At 34.4% G+C, this 19,975-nt stretch overlaps 4 protein-coding genes across 5 annotated transcripts; all 4 read left to right on the top strand.

The window, feature by feature from the left end:
- The first annotated feature begins 413 nt into the window (after positions 1 to 413).
- Positions 414 to 7,266, top strand: LOC120115072 (protein RecA-like). The gene is made up of 4 exons (XM_039135831.1): positions 414 to 509; positions 5,258 to 5,335; positions 5,726 to 6,010; positions 7,084 to 7,266. The coding sequence occupies exons 1-4, from the start codon at positions 414 to 416 to the stop codon at positions 7,264 to 7,266; spliced, it is 642 nt and encodes a 213-aa protein (XP_038991762.1).
- Positions 7,267 to 8,470: 1,204 nt separating this feature from the next.
- LOC120114939 (zinc finger CCCH domain-containing protein 25-like) lies at positions 8,471 to 10,417 on the top strand. Of its 2 annotated transcripts, none has more exons than XM_039135707.1 (4): positions 8,471 to 8,670; positions 8,774 to 8,842; positions 9,820 to 9,926; positions 10,011 to 10,417. In XM_039135707.1, the coding sequence occupies exons 1-4, from the start codon at positions 8,499 to 8,501 to the stop codon at positions 10,095 to 10,097; spliced, it is 435 nt and encodes a 144-aa protein (XP_038991638.1). In that variant the 5' UTR covers positions 8,471 to 8,498; the 3' UTR covers positions 10,098 to 10,417. The 2 variants fall into 2 exon arrangements, with proteins under 2 accessions (XP_038991638.1, XP_038991639.1); XM_039135708.1 differs by having other exon boundaries at positions 10,025 to 10,417.
- A 1,479-nt stretch (positions 10,418 to 11,896) lies between these two features.
- LOC120115073 (beta-amyrin 11-oxidase-like) lies at positions 11,897 to 12,860 on the top strand. The gene is made up of 2 exons (XM_039135832.1): positions 11,897 to 11,923; positions 12,150 to 12,860. The coding sequence occupies exons 1-2, from the start codon at positions 11,897 to 11,899 to the stop codon at positions 12,858 to 12,860; spliced, it is 738 nt and encodes a 245-aa protein (XP_038991763.1).
- A 1,333-nt stretch (positions 12,861 to 14,193) lies between these two features.
- Positions 14,194 to 18,567, top strand: LOC120115009 (DUF21 domain-containing protein At4g14240-like). Its single transcript, XM_039135785.1, has 13 exons — positions 14,194 to 14,515; positions 14,947 to 15,023; positions 15,804 to 15,887; positions 15,972 to 16,085; positions 16,283 to 16,366; positions 16,508 to 16,579; positions 16,811 to 16,878; positions 17,251 to 17,338; positions 17,451 to 17,524; positions 17,604 to 17,937; positions 18,024 to 18,070; positions 18,171 to 18,255; positions 18,334 to 18,567. Exons 1-13 carry the CDS (start codon positions 14,254 to 14,256, stop codon positions 18,373 to 18,375), a joined length of 1,431 nt encoding a protein of 476 aa, XP_038991716.1. The 5' UTR covers positions 14,194 to 14,253; the 3' UTR covers positions 18,376 to 18,567.
- The last annotated feature ends 1,408 nt before the right edge of the window (positions 18,568 to 19,975 follow it).

The following is a 19,975-nucleotide window of genomic DNA, read 5'->3' on the forward strand; positions in this document are numbered from 1 at the left end:
ACGGGTCGGGTCGGGTAAATGGGTCGGGTCAGGTCGGGTTGGAACCGGTCAAACCGGTCATTTGGACTATCCCCACGCGATGTTGCGGTGCGTGGGACCTCTTCCGGTGTCCTATAAATCACGTAAAAAATTTAAAATTATTTTGAGCGATTTCGAGATACTTACAAAACTCGGATCAAATTTTTCAACAGCAGAGAGCTCGATTTCAACAAATCGAAAACTTTAACCGCTTCACCTCCTCACGCGTCGCCGTTTACGGAGACCAAGAATGACACCGGCGAACTCGGAACGGCACAAGGAACACGATGGTGCGGGAGATGTCGTAAACGGATGACTGGATCGTCGTGAATCAACGAAAAACCAACTGAAATCGAGTTATTACTGATGATACTTCCGACTAAAATTAACTACGAATGGCGACGATTCATGACGAAAGGTTTGAGGGGTTTTGTTCCTCGGTCGATAACGAACACGGTGGTGGTTTTGGTTCATCGATCAGACGTCAGACGGTGAGTAGATCGGAGTCGAAATGAGGGTTGAGAGTGAAGAGAAAAATTGGAAATCTGCAGAAAAACATACGGAAATGGGTGTTATAATTCAACCCAAAAGAAAAATGGTCAAATCATGAATCTAGCTACTGAATTTCCTGCACTTCTTAAAACGGTCTGCCAACTTTGAAATCTTATAATTTAATCCACCGTTTCTTTCAAAATACCAATTAAATCCACCAATTTATAATTTCTTAAATTTAGCCCTTAAATTGGGGTGTTACAGTTATCAAGTGTTCCATGCTGTTTGACGTGTAACCAAGCTGTTTTGTACCATATTATATCATGCTATTTGACCTACATGTGCAAAGAAGATGATAAACAAGTAATTAAATGAAATGTGCTTGAATGAATGCATTATAATATAATGAGCTACCATGCATGTGTGCATCAACTAAAATGAATGTATTATAATAGTGAATTGTTGTGCATGTGTGCACCAACTAAAATGAATGCCATGTGTGAATTAAAATAAATGATAACATGATGTTTGAATGTGAATGCACGTGAATGACGAAATGAATGCACATGAATGATAATTTATATTAGATGAAAAACACATGCTGAATGAATGCAAATATGCTACCTAAACATTTTGTTATGCGAATGTGAGTGCAAAACGTTTTTAACAATGGACATGATGAATGAATGAAAACATGAAACATAATGATATGCAAATGAACTATATGAATAATATGTATGCTATTATTGAAATATGCTTATATGAATGCATAACATGAACAACACGTGAACATCTTAAATACTAAGATAAATGTAATGAGTAACATGAATGTATACTATGATGAATGTGATGCAAAGCTATCTTAATATGTTGAACATATTTAAACAACAATGTGTATGATGGAATGATAAGTATGCTATCATTATATGAATACATGCTAATTAGTAATGCAAGACTATTCTAATATGCAAGAATGAATACATGCTTAATATGTATGCAAACTAGTATGAGATAATAACATGCTTGAAATGAGTTGATGAACTAATTAAAAACATGTTGTAATGATATGCATAGCTATTCTAACATGACATCTAATGCATAAATAAGTAAATATAATATAAAGTAAGGAAGAACTCCTTTAGATTGATCCTGATAGAACGTCCATGAAGTGCTCACGTTATGGAGAAAGTCGGTGCTAAACAGAATCACATCAAAGCTTCTTTACCTATTGGTATTGGGGCTGTAAATGAGACGACACATATCACGATCTATTCGAGATCGATTGGATCAAAGCTCGATAAATACTCGACTCGAGTTCTTAACGAGCCGAAAAGAGCTACTTGATATTCGACTCGAAAAGCTCGTGAGCATTCGAGTCGAGCTCCATTTCAGAGTTTCGAGTCGAGCTTAGTAATACTCGAGCTCGACCCGGCTCGTTTACACCCCTAGTTGGTATGTTATAGAGACTAGAGGTGAATTGGCCACATAATTTTTAGAAAATCATAGTCCCTCAAATTTTATTTTAAAAAGAATGACCCTCTAAAAATCTTTAAAAATTCTCATTAAGTTTTAAAACTTTTAAATATTTTTAATTAAATCCCTTCCCTTAATTTTCAAAAGTTCTTATTAAGTCTCTTAAGATTATTAAAAAATTTAATCAAATCCTATTTTTCTTGAAAAATGTAAATTATGCCCTTCAAAATGTTAATTTAAGCCTCTATTTTTAAAAGAAAATGTTCATAAACACTTTTATCAAATTCTATCCCCGTGTCCAAACTCTCAAGATTTAAATCTCCGACCTTGCTTGAAAGAGTTAACATCTTAATAGAAATACGTAAATTTATTAAGAATCGTATATATATATATATATCAGTGTCCTTTTGTATTTATGTGGATCAACAAATTATTTACAATTTCAAAAATTAATGAGGAGAGAGATATTTACAACTCATTTTATAACCAAGTCAAACCAACTACAAGAGACCTCCATATACAGATTTCCATTTTGTTATGTAAATGCTGTTTAGTTTACTTTTAAAATCTAAATCTAAATCTCCAAAACCCTAATTCCCAAACGACGTCTTGATGTTTTCGTTTGCGGAATTGTAATTTCAGGTGGAAGGGCCAGCAGTGTCTAAGGACTTCTCTGTGAGTATTTGAAGATGGACACAAGTGTATAGCTCAAGAATAATATATATAAAAATATTTTATTATCAAATTGTCGAGACTCTTTCGAACAATATTATCTTATAAGATTAATAAAAAAAATAACTTTAATTAGACTCTACTTTATGATTAAAAGAAAAAGGGTTGGTCTTCAATAAATTATATTAAAAAAATTAAGATAAAAATATAAATTTTAAAATTAAATTATAAAAAAGTAAGAAATAAAGGTAATACTTAATCAAATTAGGCTCAATACCAAAATAAGTATGCAAATTATACTTTAATTTTCGAATATGTACTTAAACTATTTTTTGACTTATCCAGGTGGCTAATGTTACAAACATTACCATTTTAGGTGCCCATGACAATGTTAATTTCCTCGTTAAATAACATGTGTCAATATCTGGTATTTTAAAATTTATTTTTTAAAATATTGTTATATATTTATAAAAAATCCTAATTTCTCTTAAATTATTAAAAAGTCACAAAAAACCTAAAATTCCCAAATCTTATTCTTAACCCCCGCCGCCCTTTCCGGTCTCGACTACAATTGCCGACGTAGTCCTTGTCATCCTCTAGTTATTTACCGTTGTAGTTGTCGCGATTGGCCGTTGAGATTGCATGGGTTCGCAATTTTCATTATAGGGTTCGCGGTGTATAAAACATTGATTCGACGTCAGTCAATCGTCAATTGGTCATGATTTCATGAGAGTTTTGGTCGCCGGTAGGGGTGGGCAAAAAAATCCGATCCGACCGATCCGATCCGTTAATCTGTTGATCCGATCCAAAAATTCGGATATCCGATCCGTTTTTCAATTTTCGGATAGTTCGGATCGGGTATTCGAAATTTTTTTCAGATTTTCGGATCGGATACGGATCGGTCAAAATCCTATTTTAGATTATCCGAAAATCCGAAATTTTATTGGGCTATATTATTAGCCCAGAGATGTTTGGGCTATATCTGTCTCATCTTTCTCTAACCCTTAAAACCTTTAGTCCTCAAATACTAATACCCTTAAATCTCAAAACTTTTTCCTCACAAAACAAATCCTACATCTAGTTTCTTTATGTTCTGCAGACTTACTCCAATGATAGAATGTAAGCAACATATTTCCTCAGTAACAGAAAATCCAGAAACCATAAACCTACAGCTTTTCCACTTCTCACATCCTAAACCAAAAAATCCTTTTCTCCAAAAAAAATCTATACATTAATAAAACCCCTAATTTATTAAAACTTGAACTCAAAAGCCACAAGTCACATTTCTCGAATCTTTCCAAAGTCAGAAAAATAACAAACCAGCGTTAGCTCCTCAGTTGTAATGTACCAAGTTAAGCAAAGAATAGTACTGTGGTAGTTTGAGCATTAACCTTAGCCCAGGAATTCGGTTGTTCAAGCAAGGATATTGGCTACTCAGTCAATGAAGGATAAGGACTAATGCCATATTCGCAAAGTTGTAGTTCTAAATTAGATTATGAATTTAAATTAATAAACTTACTCGTGCTGCACCATTTTTATGAGCATGGTATGTTGGTCCATCTTCGTACTCTCCATACCAATTGTATGTACTGGATCTTTCATCGTATAACATGCCACCTCCATGAGCTTGAATAAGATTTCCATCAGTATCCAACCAAATTCTCCCTGGATAATAGGATTTCATGTTACATTTTTGAAGTGGAGCTATTTAATTTCATGGTTTACACAGAATGTTTCAACTCTTTTTTTTCAAGTTGATTGCAATTGTCTTCTATTGTTGTCTTAAGAGTGAAGTGGAGCAATAATTTTATGCTTATTGAATGGGCTATTTTAGTATAAGATTGTGAATAACAATGGGATAATTTACGCGTTTAGTATATAAATTATCAATTTTAGTACTTAAACTTTTAATTTTATGTTGATTAATGTTTTTATTATGTTGTTTTTTTTTTGAATTTTTGCAAAAAAAAATCGGATTCGGATATCCGATCCGAAAATGCGGATATCCGAAATTCCGGATCGGATACGAATCATTACTTTAGGTATCCGAAATTTTCGGGTATCCGAAATTTTCGGATATCTAAAAATTCGGATCGAATAATATCCGATATCCGATAATGCACACCCCTAGTCGCCGGGAGAGGTGAAGGTTTTCAAAGTTTTGAGGTTATTTCAAAATGTTTATGTTTTTCTTTAAAAAAATATAAAATTTCAATTTTTTTAAAAATTTTTAAAATCATCAGATTATGACACATGTCACTTAACAAAAAATTAACATTGTTGATGATCCGAACACCTAAAATGTTAATCGTTTGTATGGGTTAAAAAAATAATTTAAGCACCTATTAAACAATTGAGATATAGTTTGGACATTTATTTTATTTTGGGGTAAAATAGAAAATAATCCTTGAACTTTTAAAGCACTTGCATCTTGGTCACCCAATTTTTGAAACTTATAATACAGTCATTCATTGAACTTTTAGTTCGTTTTTAATTGTCTCTGCCCACCCCCCATCATATTCTCCAGGTTAATTTTTTCTTCTTTTTCTCTTGTTTATTTCTTCTTCTTCTCCAGGTTACTTCTTCTTCTTCAAACGAGCAGGAAAGTTCTCGTGTAAGTTTGGATGAAGTCTCACTAGAAGCAACCAGATTTCAGCAGCTTCAACAAGTCATGGAGAAGGTATAGTAGATGAAAAGATTTTGTGGTGTGCATATTTGCATGTTCCTTATAGATAATGACTAATTTTGGACCTCCATTTTCGCCACTTGCATCACCACTAATTTTTGGCAATGAGATATTTAATACGAAGGTAGCTTATACGTCATTGTTGTCTGAAGAATGGTTTCTATAGATGCATGGCTAACACCAACTGAGAAAAGCAAACCCTGATTCATTTCCATCAATTCTCCAAGCTTCTCTTCATTAGCGGATAAACATAGATCATCCACGGCATGCGACTGTATGATGGTAGACCATTCATCACTGATAGCTTCGATGGCATTTAACACGGAACACATGACACCGACATTGTTGTCTCATTGTGTTTTTTTTTTCTTCTATGACACAGAGGTTATCGGCAGTCAAGTTGTTGTGAAGGTTGTGAACAACAAGCTTGCCCCTCCTTTTAAGAATGCTGAATTCGAGCTCGAGTTTGGCAAGGGAATAAGCGGGGAAGGTGAGATCATAGATTTGGCTACGAAACACAAACTCGTAACAAAGTCTGTCGCGATCTATAGCTTCAACGACAAGAAACTCCACGGCAAGGAAGCCTTTAAAAGGTATTTGGCTGAAAATGGAAGTGCTCTCGAAGAACTTGAGAGTTGTGACGAAACTTGGAGAAAAAGCTACTTGATGGTGAGAGCAAAAAGGAAAGTCATACATATCTCTCCGATGATAATACATCAGAAGCAGGATTTAAATAGCGTTCGCGATCACGTTTTCAGTCACGTCGCGTTTATCACGATTGCGGACATAACGGATGTCATTACGGGTATCGCGGTTGTTAATTTTTTTAAATGTTGCACAACTTATCCTAAAATGACTAAAATAAATATAATTAAAATAAAATCATAAATTTTAAATTAAATAAATTTAGATTACTGAAATTAAGACTAAATTAAATAAAAATTAAAGTCTATATTTTAAACTAAGGATTAAATTATAAATTATAAAAGTGAGAGAGATCTCAAATTAATATAACCTTTAAAATTATATTTTAAAAATTATTAAAAAAAAGAAATAAATCTCCCCTTCCCGACCTTTCTTCCTCCCTTCCCCGATCTTTCGAGTTTTGCCTCCCCCTTCCTCCTTCCCCCATCATTTTCTAAAAAAAAACTGCGCCACGGTTGAATAACGGTTATTGTGTCTCGTTATCGGCGCAATCATCCGTTTTTCGTTAAATTGCGGGTGCAATCGACTGAGATTGGTGTGAATTCGTGACCAATCGCAAAAATCATAAAAATCAATTTCAGACGATGGCACGATCGTAATATCACGGCCATTATCACGTTTTCGGAACGCTATTTGATACCCTATATGGGTTAAAGGTAGTTAATGCCACGTTAACAAAAACTAAAGGAGTAATCGGCAGGGAAAAAAATGAAAACGAACTAAAAATTTGATGACTGTATTGCAAGTCTCAAAAGTTGGGTGACCAAAATACAAAAACTCTAAACGTTCAAGGACTATTTTTTATATTTTACCCTTTATTTTGGTATTAAGCCATCAAATTAACCCTAAAACAAAACCCCTTCCGGCCTTGAGATTCGTTCAGTAATTTGAAGAAAACAAAAACAATTTCAGGACTCGAATGAACCTCCATTGAAGAAGACCCCATTCTACAAGAAGTATTTAAAAAATAGCGAAAGAAAATTTGCGAAATCTTTAAAAGAAAAGGGGAAAGAATTGAATGTTTGTCTCATGGCCAGTCCCAAGAGGTAATTGCAGCGACGCCGCTCCACAAGGCGATGGAATATGAGACTGCCCGTCGACGGAGGAACTCCCCGGAGGAGAGGACCGTCAACGTCAACGAGCGTTTTTCTATGGCGTTATCTTCGAGATTTACAAACACAATTTCAGTTTGCCCCGTTTTCATAGATAAGGATTTTTGAATCCTCCGCCATGTATCGATTGGATTAAAGACCAGAAACACAACAAGAAGAAGGAAGAAGAAGAAATCAAATAACTTCATACTGAATTATTAGGGATTTTTAAGACGATCCTTGAGGTTAATTTATAGCGCAATTCGCCGCCACTGAATTTGTTCTCTTCAAAAACAGGAGGGCCGTTAGGGTTAATTTGACCCGGATCAACTTTTATTTTGGGGAAAATTCTATTAGATACCACTAAACTTTAGATAGTATATTATTTATACCACTTCACTTCTAATTACTTTATTTATAATACTGAATTTTAGTTTTCGTTTCAATTATACTACTTAACCTTCTAAGTACTTTATTTATAATACCAAATTTTATTTTTCGTTTCAATTATACCACTTAACGTAAAATCGATAACAATACCACGGTTTCTTTTGCTCCAACTCTTATAGTGCCTAAAAAGACAAAAAATGTTATTTTATTGAAAAAATTATTTTTTATTAATTTAAGGTAATTTTAAGTGGTAGTATATGTTCTAAAGAATCTCAACCATTTGATAATAAACACTCAAATATCATACAATTGCTTATGCTCGAACTTAGGACCTTTAGAGATAACGATCATTTTTTTAATCACTAAGGCAATTTGATTCGTGCTATTAACAAGCTTGAAAAGAAAAAAATATCAAATTATCTATAAAAAAGACTCCAATATTGGTCCTTCAAAGGGAACCCAAACATCCTCCATTAAAACAAACCTAAGAACTTGTGATATTTTTTTTAAATGGGAGAACTTGTGATACTTTTAACAAAACTAGTATAGATTCATATATTAAATTGTAGTTAAGACTAATATCATTTATTTAATATAATTTTTTATAAGGAGATCATATTCGTTTATATTATGTAAAATTATTTAATTGTACATCTTTTTAATATGTTGAACGAGTGAAAATAGACGATTAAGATTAATAGTATAAAATGAAAATATATTCATTGAAAAAATATAAGAAAATAATTTCAACAGTTTATTTTCACTCATCCACGATAAATATGTAAAATTAAAAGTTTTATATAAATATATAAAGAAATTAATATTTTTATAAATATCATTTATAATTTATTTATAAAATAAATTTTATTTCTAGATATTATATTATGTTTAAATAAATGTGTTTATTTATAATAAAAAATAAATAAATAATTTTATTCCAACAATCCTTTGGGCATTTGCAGGTTTCTCCAATGGCATTACATCGGCCGTTTTTATCGCCACTTCCCTCTCTTCAACCTCCAAAGCCCTCCAAAACATTCAGAATAAGCTTTCCTTCTCAGACCCATCGCCCCTTTTGCTGTTCTAAACCAATTTCTCAATCGGAATCTTCTACTTCTCCTTCAACTGGAGTTTTCATCAAAGGTAAAAAAAATGGGTTGAGATTTATTTATTTTTGGGTTTTTGGATTAACAATTACATGTAGCTGACGTGGTTGTGAGTTGTCTTTGTACGTTGTTCGTCTTAGGATTGCCTCTGTCAACAGCTGAAGGACGTCTCAAGAAAGCGTTTTCAGAATTTGGGGAGGTTAAGCATGGTAAATCTTGTTGATTTATAAATGTGCTTTTTTTAATTGTTTGATATTAAAATACCCTTTTATCAGAAATTTGTTATGGAACGAACTCGAGCTCAAACCCTAGTTTTGAGTATATATTTCGTGTAAGCTGAGGTCTAATAGTTCGATTTGTTTCGACCCAAGCTTGAGCTTAGATGATAGTATTTGATCAACATTGGGTCGAGCTTCGAGCAACGACTTCGTATTAGGCTCGAGCTATAGCTTTTCACTACTCAAGTTCAGCTCGATTCAGTTACAACCCTATTCATGTCCCGGAGACATAGTATTTGGTTTTAACAATTGATTGTTGCTATGTTAGTCCAATTGTTGTATCTATTTTGACACCTATGTCCAATACATACTTGGACATGGGCAGTGGGGTACCATTCTCGTATTCGTGTTGAACACGAACCCGTATCCGACACTCGCCATTGACTCAGAGAAACAGCGGGATGTTTTGTAGAATATTTCTCATATATTTGTGTTTGAATGGATTTTTTTTTATGGAAAAGAACTAGTGGCAAAGGAATTTACTATATGAATATGAAGAGTAGCGAGGTCGGCGTGAGTATAAAACATGCAACAAAACTGGAGTACATTTCTCCCATGTTAGGTGAGAAGAATGATTGACTTCTGTCTGATTGTATATGCCCATATGGTAAAATATGTTACTAAATCTGCAAATACGAGCGCCTACAACAGAGTTACAGAAAGAGATACTATCGGTTGCCCTATCTAATTCGGCTTCACTTGTGAACACTACTTTTTCTATCTGCGGAAAGGCTTTGCATCGGAGATTATTTTTGTAAATTTAATACAAACAGTGTTAGGTGCCATTTGTTAAGCATTTATCCAAGATGTCATGAACCCCTGAATTTCCTTATATTGCTCAAGATTTAGAGCAGGACTTGTTCGGATTGTAGCTTTTTTTTTCCTAATCGTTTTATATGATTTTGCAGTCAATGTTGTGAGGGAAAAAATATCCAAGCAGTCTTTGGGATCCGCTTTTGTTTGGTTCGATAAGGAAGAGTCCGCGCAGCTAGCCGTGAACGAGATGAATGGGAAGGTATCCTATATCTGGCAATTAAAACCAACACTCATCTCCATAATTCCCTCACATCTCATAATTCATCACTTCCAAACTGTTTAGTTTTTTGATGGCAGGTTCGTTTTAGTTAAAATCGCGATACCCGGATTGTCCAAAAATCGGGGGAGAACAACACCATACAAGTTCTAATTTCCCAGAAACGTTTGAAGCCTATACGATAGTAGAATGGATTTCATTTATCGGCAGGTACGCTATACTATCGACAAGTAAAAACTAAATCGAGTTCTTGGGGGTGGTATTCTGCTGTCTTTACCATAATGAACATTTGTTACTACTGTTGTATGATCTTCATAGAATGAAAGTTTGAAATGAACAGATTAAACAAATACAAATAGATTAGGGTATGCTCGATTTATTTCGAGTTTTAGGATTCGAGTATTGTAAACGGAAAAAGAATCCGGGTAACGTGACCCGAAAGCAATGAGAGTTAAAATGTTAGTTTATTTTTATCGTCAGTCTATATCTTCTCGGCATGGAAACATAAAACACATTATGAATTTTGTGTGGCTTCAATGGTAGCTCCAATCGTTAGGCTACAATGTCAGTATGCCAAATACTCATCACATAAAGAACCTTTCTATTGTTAATTTGAATTTAATTAACTTAATTTATATAATTATTCTAAAATATAATAGTTAATGTTTTACGTTTAAATCTTAATATTTTTATATTCTTTCTTTCAAAAATGTATTTCGTATAGTTAATGTTATAATTAATATATATATTTTTTATAAGAATAGTGACGAATAAAAAAATGGTCACTAACAATTCTAAATTTGTTACTTCTAATGACCAATTTTAATGTGATTGAAAATGTATTTTTCTAGGGTAAACTATATCAGGTACCATTGAACTTTAGAAGTTGTATCGTTTGTACTACTAAACTTTCAATTTTCTCAATTATAACATTAAACTTTGATTTTTGTTTCAATTATACTACTGAATCGTTAAATCGTTAATGGCATTATGACGTGGCTAACGGCTGATGATGTGGTTGATGAATGTCGACACCTCACCAAAATGACGTCATTTTGATTTGGCTGTTAACGATTTAACAATCCAGTTGTATAATTGAAACACCAAAATTTAGTGCTGTAATTGGTAAAACTGAAAGTTCAGTGGCATAAATAATGCGGCTCCTAAAGTTCAGTGGTATCTCATGTGGTGCACCCTTTTTTATTATTAATATAGGGTGCTTACAAGTAATAGTATATGTTATAAGGATTTAACTATTTCACAATAAACGCTTAAATATTCTACAGCTGCTTGTGTTCGAATTTGGATCCTCTACGAATAACAATCATTTTTTTAATCACTGAAGTCACTTGATTCGCGTTATGACCAACCAGGGACACCATATCATCTGGTGGAGCCGGAAAATGATTTTCTTCAACAAGACACCCCTTTACCTTACCAGTAAGTTCATCGGCCACTAAGATCGCCTCTCTTCTTATCAACGAAATCCTCAATTACCAACACCTGGCGATTTAGTCTTTAAATTAATCTTTATAACTAACCACTTGGTTAATTCCAATGGAATTCCTCAACTACCAATGACAATTGAACCATAGTTATTTCATCTAAATTTTAAACATATGAATAGTTGACAATTTAGTCTTTAAATTACTTATTTTTTTTACAAATTGGTCGCTATAAATCTCGTAACACCTCAAAACCCTCAATATCTTATCTACTAATCATTCTCGGGCCTATTTGCAAAAGGAAAAGAATTTGACTTCATTTGGGACAAATTACAATTTTAACCTTCATACTTTAAAAATTCTTACAATTTAATCCCTTATAAACCTTTTGACCTTTCTTTAACAAATACAAAATATCATACTCCAATTATTCTAATATTATTGGCTTAAATAATACTAGACTCTATTTCTGGTAATAGAATAACTCTTTAATATTATCCGTTTAAGATGCCAATTGATGATATGACTGGTCACGTAAATGATGGTCAAAATCAGAGCTGACACCTACGTGACTAAAAACTGAATAAAAATATCAAGTCAACACAGAGTTAGATATATATATAACGGTTGAGTGATGAAAAATTCAATCTCTAAACTTCAATGACCAAATTAGGAATGAAACCAAAGTTGAATGATGAGATATGTAGTTTACCCTATTGTTTTTTTATTGCAATGAATAATTTGCTGCTATAAAAACTAGCTCATCGGAAGGCGAAAATGTGTAAAAGACGGAGCAAACAATCTAAAATGGTGTCAGAATTGTTATGGTCTTGCTGCAATTCTTGGTTTCTTGAGGAAAATAAACGAATGGTGCTATGTTAATAGTTGGTCGGGGAAGAAGCAAAACCCTCGATATGGGGTGGCCGTTCATCGGCAACATGTGGTCTTTCCTCCGAGCTTTCAAGTCCCAAGACCCCGATTCTTTCATCCACAACTTGATTTACAAGTGTGGACCGACCAGCATTTACAAAACACATCTGTTCGGGAGTCCGAGCGTCATAGTTTGCAGCACGGAGCTTTGCCGGAAGTGTTGACGGAAGACAAACACTTCTCGTTAGGCTACCATTCGGCGGCGATACGATTAGGTGGGAAGAAATCGTTGTATGGGGTTCCGAATTCGGAGCACTTGCGTCTGCGTAGGCTGATATCGGATCCCATCAATGGCCACCGTGCACTAGCTTTGTACGTAGGCCATATTGAAGACATTGTGATCCCTTCATTGGAAGAGCTTGCTCCCATGAACCGACCGATCAAGTTCTTCACCCAGATGAAGAGGATCGGTCTCAAGGTCACTGCACAAGTTTTCCTCGGTTCCATTAAGGATTCGAATCTTTCGTCGATGGTGAGATATTACACGGAGTTGTTCCCCGGTGTTGACATTCCATCGAGCACTCAAGGTAAAGTTCGTTGACGTTATCGATTTATTACATTCATGTCATGTCCGGTTAACCGAACTCGATAAGTCATCAATCGTTAATGTTATTAGGCCAGAAAAAAGCTGGTAAAGATGATCGAAGACGAGGTGCATGAAAGAAGAATGATGACTTCATCCCCTGCAGGCAGGAACAAAGGAATGATCGATTTGCTCATGGAAGTCGAAAACGAGGCCGGCGAAAAACTGGAGGATGAGCACATCGTCGACTTGTTGCTGCTCATCTCGTTCGCGGGTCACGAAACCACGGCACACACCGTAATGTGGGCACTCATCCACCTCAATCACCATCAACAAATGTTGCAGAAAGCTAAGGTGAGACGTACTTGTCCGATATGTGATCAGTTTTGTACTCTAATCAAGAAAAGCCAAATAATATATTAGAATTTTTTTAGCAATTTAAGTGTTATCATATTTTCAATTGACCTAAAATTATGTCCTTACTTGTCTATTTCTATGATTAACTATAATATATAATATATAAAAATATTTTAATTGATTGCTAAATATTAGATTTAGCCTATTGGTTAAGGCTTTGCTTAGTTACTAACTGATTTTGGGTTCAAATGAAACTAAGTTATTTTAGTTTTATTTTTTGCCTAAACTTGAAAAAGTTATATAATCTTGATAACAAGTGTGAGAATTGTCTCAACAATTAATTATAAAATCTATGAATTTAATCTATAAATTTAATACATGACTATAATAAAATATTTTTAAAGCTAATGCTCAAATTAAAGCATTAGACAAATTAAAAACAGAACCAGGATCAAATTGCATTAAATGAAAATCCAAGGAAACAAATCATATACATTACACAAGTAATGACCAAAAATAGAAGAAAACAGAGCAGGGTTCTAGGCTTCCGGCCGCCGCCAATATGTAATTTTATAAGGACTTGTGCCCTAATTATACTAATTTTGTTAACTGCAATGTAGACACTTCCGTTAAGTGTTAATGTCAGGTGGCTATATTAAAACTATTTAAATAATTTAGTGGTCATATTAATGTAAATTTAAAAATGATAGTCATTTCACAACCCAACCCATAGTTATATGGTCATTTATGTAGTTTACCCTTAAAAAAAGAAAGAAAAGAAAAGTTCTCTTTACATGCCGCAAAATCACTCCATACTCTTCTGCCACGTGTCTAATAATAATTTGATCCCGATATTCTTCCGAGTATCGAAACTGACCTAGTAAAACCTTGCCGTACCGCCACGTGTCCCATCGAATCCCGTCCCATTTTCGGTTCGATATATATATATATATATATACAAAAACGAAAAAAATATTAAAAAAAAGTCTTTTTTTTCATTTGTTTCTCCCTTTATCTGCCTTGGATTTCCCCGTGATTGAAACACAGATCCACGATGCATCCGTTAAATTCGGTGTTGGTGGCGAGGATGCTGTCGAACATGGCGGCGGCGGCTTCATCCGTCGACGGATTGGAATCCATCGGAGGAGTGGTGCCGTTCGGGACTCTATGGTGGTTCATATACGCCGGCTGCTCTTGCTTCTTCGTCCTCTTCGCCGGGATGATGTCGGGCCTTACTCTCGGACTCATGTCCCTTGGTCTCGTCGAACTCGAGATTCTTCAACGCAGCGGCACTCCCACTGAGAAAAAGCAAGCTGGTACAAAGGCACTATACTTTTTCTTATCAAATTCATTCGTAAACTATACCAAATTCTCGATTTTGTACATTTAATTTAAAAAAATTTTGATTTCATACGCGACGACAGATTCACCCAGTTCCTACCCTACTATCATGACACGTGTCATTTTGATCGACTAATTTTTCCCACATGTCAGCGGTCGTAGGATTCCTCGTCATCTTCCGTGACGGAAGTAGTCGAATCTGTTAACGGTAGAAACGTCATGTATGAAATTGATAATTTTTAAACTAAATGTATGATATCTATAATTTAGTATAGTTCATGTATGAATGCATATTTAACCCTTCTTATTATTTGTACAATGGAAATGATGCTAAGAAAACCTTTAGTTTTGTTCATTCTTCATTATTATATTGTATTTGAGATATTTTTTTTGTCGATGTTTTTAGCTGCTATTTTGCCTGTGGTTCAAAAACAACATCAGCTTTTGGTGACCTTGCTTCTTTGCAATGCTGTTGCTATGGAAGTAAGCATTGATTTAGTTATTATTTTTTGTTCAATTTCGAGTTGAATTAACACGTATTTGTTTATACCATTGGACAAATTGTGGTTTCGGTCCCTGTTCAACTCTCAAAAATTTTAGATTAGTCCTGTGCTTTAGTTTGGCATAATTTGATATCGCAGTAGTTACAGTCAAAATAGTTAACATGCTAACTGTTTGGTTTAAGATTTTTAAAGAATATATTTCTTAAAAATTATCATGCCAGCATGACTCTCAGTTTCTTTTGGAATTAGTGTTTCTTGAAATAAATTTTCATAGGCATTTTAACTGGAATAGTTAATGGTGTTAACTATTTGGACTAAGTAATTATAAAAGCGAAAGACCTAGTCAAATTAAAGTGTAAGAACTAAATCCAAAATTTGAGCACAATAGGGACCAAAACCATAATTTAGAACAAAAAGGATAGATACAGAGTATTTGATTAAATAAGGTTTCTATATGAAGAATTGCGATTTGGTTTGCTAAAACAGCATTTATCATAAACTGAAATTTTCTGTTGAAAAGTCATGTTTGAGTTAAAATGTCCCATTTCATGCAAATTGGCCAGAGCTTTGCATTTGGCATGAGCACCAAGCCGGCCACCACCATTATGGTAATGGGGTTGGTTTAGCATAAGGTTGCTATGAATTGGTAGTTGGTTCTTTTTCTAGGCAATTAACATTTCATATAATATAAAGCTTTTCACTAAGAATGCTCAAGTGAAGATTGAATTTCATAGACTGCTTTGACGTTTCCAATTTGCAGGCCCTTCCCATATATCTGGATAAGATTTTCAATGAGTATCTTGCTATCATACTTTCTGTGACTTTTGTTCTACTTTTTGGTGAGGTAGGCTGTTCAAGAAACTTTGTAGGGCATTAGTTTCACTTCTTCCTTTGAATCCTTGACAAGACCTTCCCTTTTACTTTTAAGGTTATACCACAAGCAGTTTGCACAAGATATGGGCTTGCTATTGGTGCAAATTTATCAGGAGTGGTGCGGCTCTTAATGTTAATTTGCTATCCAATAGCTTATCCCGTTGGAAAGGTATATGATTTACATCATTAAACTCCTATACTGTAAAAAGTTCATTGTAAAGGCCATAACATTTAGCTCAAGTATTAGGTAGTTTCCTTAGAAAGGATGGGCATAGAAACACAATTCAAGTACGAAACATATGAATGCAGATAGTTTTAACAGGCTGTTTGAATTGATGAAGCTCTGAAGGTATATATGTTCTCCAGATTCTGGATTGGATGCTGGGGCATAATGATGCACTATTTAGGCGGGCTCAACTAAAAGCTCTTGTCTCCATCCACAGCCAGGAGGTAAGTCAATTTGATGTTGCTGCAGGTTTCATCATATAGTAATTCTTTGGCACTATTTGCGGTCTCAACTAAAATTTCCATTACATCCCATGTCTCGTCTTCGTATCATGATGTAGATTCTGTATTCACATAATTCTTTAGGCTGGCAAGGGAGGTGAACTCACTCATGACGAAACTACGATTATTAGTGGAGCACTAGATTTGACTGAAAAGGTACGCATCACATTGAAACTAAAGTGATTGAGAACCATTTTATAGCTTCTGATGTCAATGGTCACTTTCGTTGAAGACTTGCAATAATGGAACAGTATTAAATAACACGAGCTTTAGAATTTTCATGCTACTTTCTTTCTTGTCATCATGGCTTCACTGGAATCTTTTTTTTTAAGACAATTTCAGCATCTTAAATTATTTTGTTCTGTTTTTGATTTAATATTTGGACAGACCGCAGAGGAGGCTATGACACCTATAGAATCAACTTTCTCTTTAGATGTCAATTCAAAGTTGGACTGGTAAAGTTGCTATTCAATTCACATTTTAGTTAATATAAGAAGGATTAATCCATTAATCCTTACTTAGTGCTGAAATTTGTATTTCTTACAACTAATCCCCTGCCTTGCCTCTAACCTGTCATACGAAAAGTTATAAACATGTTAAAACTTCCTTCAACTTATCATATACTTTATCAGTGCATTGAACAATACTTATTAACTGCAGTTGCGTTTTCACTAGCATTGATAAAGATTTTGCAGCTATCAGTGACATCAAGAATATCAAAATAACTGCTGAATTGGTTCCTTCCTTTGTTTTTTTGCTGAAATCGTAGTTGACATTCTTACAAGAATTGTGTAATAAGTTTCCCATTAATTTATCTCTTACGTCAGGGAGGCAATGGGTAAGGTTCTTGCACGAGGTCATAGCCGAGTCCCTGTCTACTCGGGGAATCCAAAAAACATTATTGGACTTCTGCTGGTAGGTGTTAGACTTAAAAGTCTTTCAACGAAATCTCATCTAAAGCTTCGCCAATCTTGTTGGTTATTTTACTAACTGTTCATCTCAAATCTTGTTTGAAAATTGGAATAAGGTGAAAAGCCTTCTAACTGTACGCCCTGAAACCGAGACACCTGTCAGTGCTGTTTCCATCCGGAGAATTCCAAGGTTTCTTAGTTTTTCTTAGATAATTTTTACAATTTATCAAGTAAAAAGTGTAAAATTCACGTATGGAATGTTTCAACAGAGTTCCAGCTGATATGCCTTTGTATGACATACTGAATGAGTTTCAAAAGGGCAGCAGTCATATGGCAGCTGTTGTCAAGGTTAAAGGAAAAGTTAAGAATCCTCCTGCAACAGCTGATGGAGCAAAAGCTGAAGAAAATGGAGTCTCCAATGCAGAGCCCCAACTCACTACTCCGCTGCTACCTAAGCAGGATGAGAAGCCGGACAGCATAACTGTCGACATCGACAAGTATTCTTCAAAGGCTCCCTTGAAGATATTGACGTCAGAGGATATTGACGAAGGCGAAGTGATTGGTATTATCACCTTAGAAGATGTTTTTGAAGAACTCCTACAGGTAAATTAAAGAGTCCCCATTGTATCTCGGTTCATCTCGACCGTGTTTACTCCTAATCCAGCTGCTGATTTCTTTACAAAACACAGGAGGAGATTGTGGATGAAACAGATGAATATGTTGATGTGCATAAAAGGTATTTTTGTGCTAGAACTTCAATATTCACATGGTTATCTCCAAAAAAGAAAATGTAATAATGGATGACGCTCTATGTGCAATATGTATACATTTTGCAGAATCCGTGTTGCCGCAGCGGCTGCCGCTTCATCAGTGGCAAGGGCACCATCAATCAGGAGGCTAACTAGTTATCAAAAGGGAGCGGTAAGGAAACAATAGAAAAGCTTTTGAAACTAACTAAAATTCCATTTACACTAAACAGAAAATTCTTGTGCATCATAGGTCAACTCCCCCAGGGTTACACTAGCTGACCACAAGAGCTGAAACAAAAACATTATTTATATCTGCAATCGTGAAGGAACCGATTCCCAGAAAACCAGAGGTAAGAGTTTTGTTTTTCTTTTGGTTTCTAAGCTGCAAGGGGTGGAAAAAGGAACATTGAGTTGGTCCCTATGTCTCAATAAATTTTCTTGTGCTTAATGTGTTATCTAAATCTACGTGCATGGCACTGAAAAATCCACATTGTTGAATATTTTTGCATGCAAATTTTCAAGGTAGAAAATAACCTCTCTCTCTCTCTCTCTCTCTGTATATATATATATATATATATATATTCTGATTCCTTTACAGGAAAATTTTAAAAAATTAAAAAATGTTTTTCTTTATTTATTACTTGACAAAAAGTAAAAATTACAAAAAAATATTTTTTAATTAATTTAGGACGTTTATAAATGGTAATACATGTTTTAAAATATTTTATCTACTTGATAATAAACGTTCAAATACCCTTTAACCTTTTATACTCAACCTAAAACCTCTAAAACTAATAATTATTCCTTTAAAAAAATATTTTTTTTAAAAAAATGACAACATAAAATCTTCCTTATCAATTGCCCTTTCCATCAAGAATAATTTTAGAAGTTTGTAAAGTACCATCTAATCTATTAAATTCATATTAAGTAACATGGTTTCAAATAGCGGCCGAATAATGGTGTCGTGGTTGTTATATCGCGATTGCGGTGGTGTCCAAAATCGTTATCACGAAAAATAATGATATGAAACGGAATCACACTAATAACGACGGATCGTGGTCGTAATTTAGCAGATCGCGGCCAATCGCGATAATAGAGGACTGTTATTTCGTTATTTTACTTATAAAAAAACAGATTTTTTATTACTTATTCGAAAAAATTCACGATCGCAATATCCGTAATGATTACAATAATATCCGTTATATTTGTAACCGTGATAAACACGACACAAATGTAACCATAAATGTTATATAAAACCTTAATAAGTAGTATTAATCTCACATCAATCTTATCATTCATATTATAACGAAAATTTTAATCATTTGACAATAAATGATAATGTCGATAACTAGATTAGATGCTCGATCGATTATCTGATAGATGGTACTTTATAAATTGTTTTGAAGATCTCAAGATCCAACCTATAAGGAAGGCTCTCACAGATTTTTACAGTACCCAAATGGGTGAATTCCAATCATTTTCGTTTTGGAATTTCCCTAAGAAGGATGATTGTTGAAGCAAATAGAAAGAGTTGGAAAACAAAATTTGAGGCCAACAAAGAAAACCCATCATCATTCATGCCTTTACAACATATATTACAAGAATCTGTATACAATTTCAACCTACCCAGAATTCACCTCCATCAAAGCTACACTTCAGCCATACATAATTCCAGCCTTCGACGCGGTTACTCCTCCCAACACAGGAGCAACACGGTGCATCTCCATATGATGTAAAACCGGGTTCGCTGCTCCTTCACGAGCCTCGAGCATCTCCGCCATAGCCGGAGCTTCGGGATCCCTGTTGATTTCATGTTCAAGCAGAAGAACGACATTACACACCAAGGTAAACGAACAAAAAAAAACTGGGTTTATGGTGTTTTATATGGGTTC

This window comes from Hibiscus syriacus, unplaced genomic scaffold (genome assembly GCF_006381635.1).
Source record: "Hibiscus syriacus cultivar Baekdansim isolate YM2019G1 unplaced genomic scaffold, ASM638163v2 tig00110257_pilon, whole genome shotgun sequence".
Classification (NCBI taxonomy): domain Eukaryota; kingdom Viridiplantae; phylum Streptophyta; class Magnoliopsida; order Malvales; family Malvaceae; genus Hibiscus; species Hibiscus syriacus.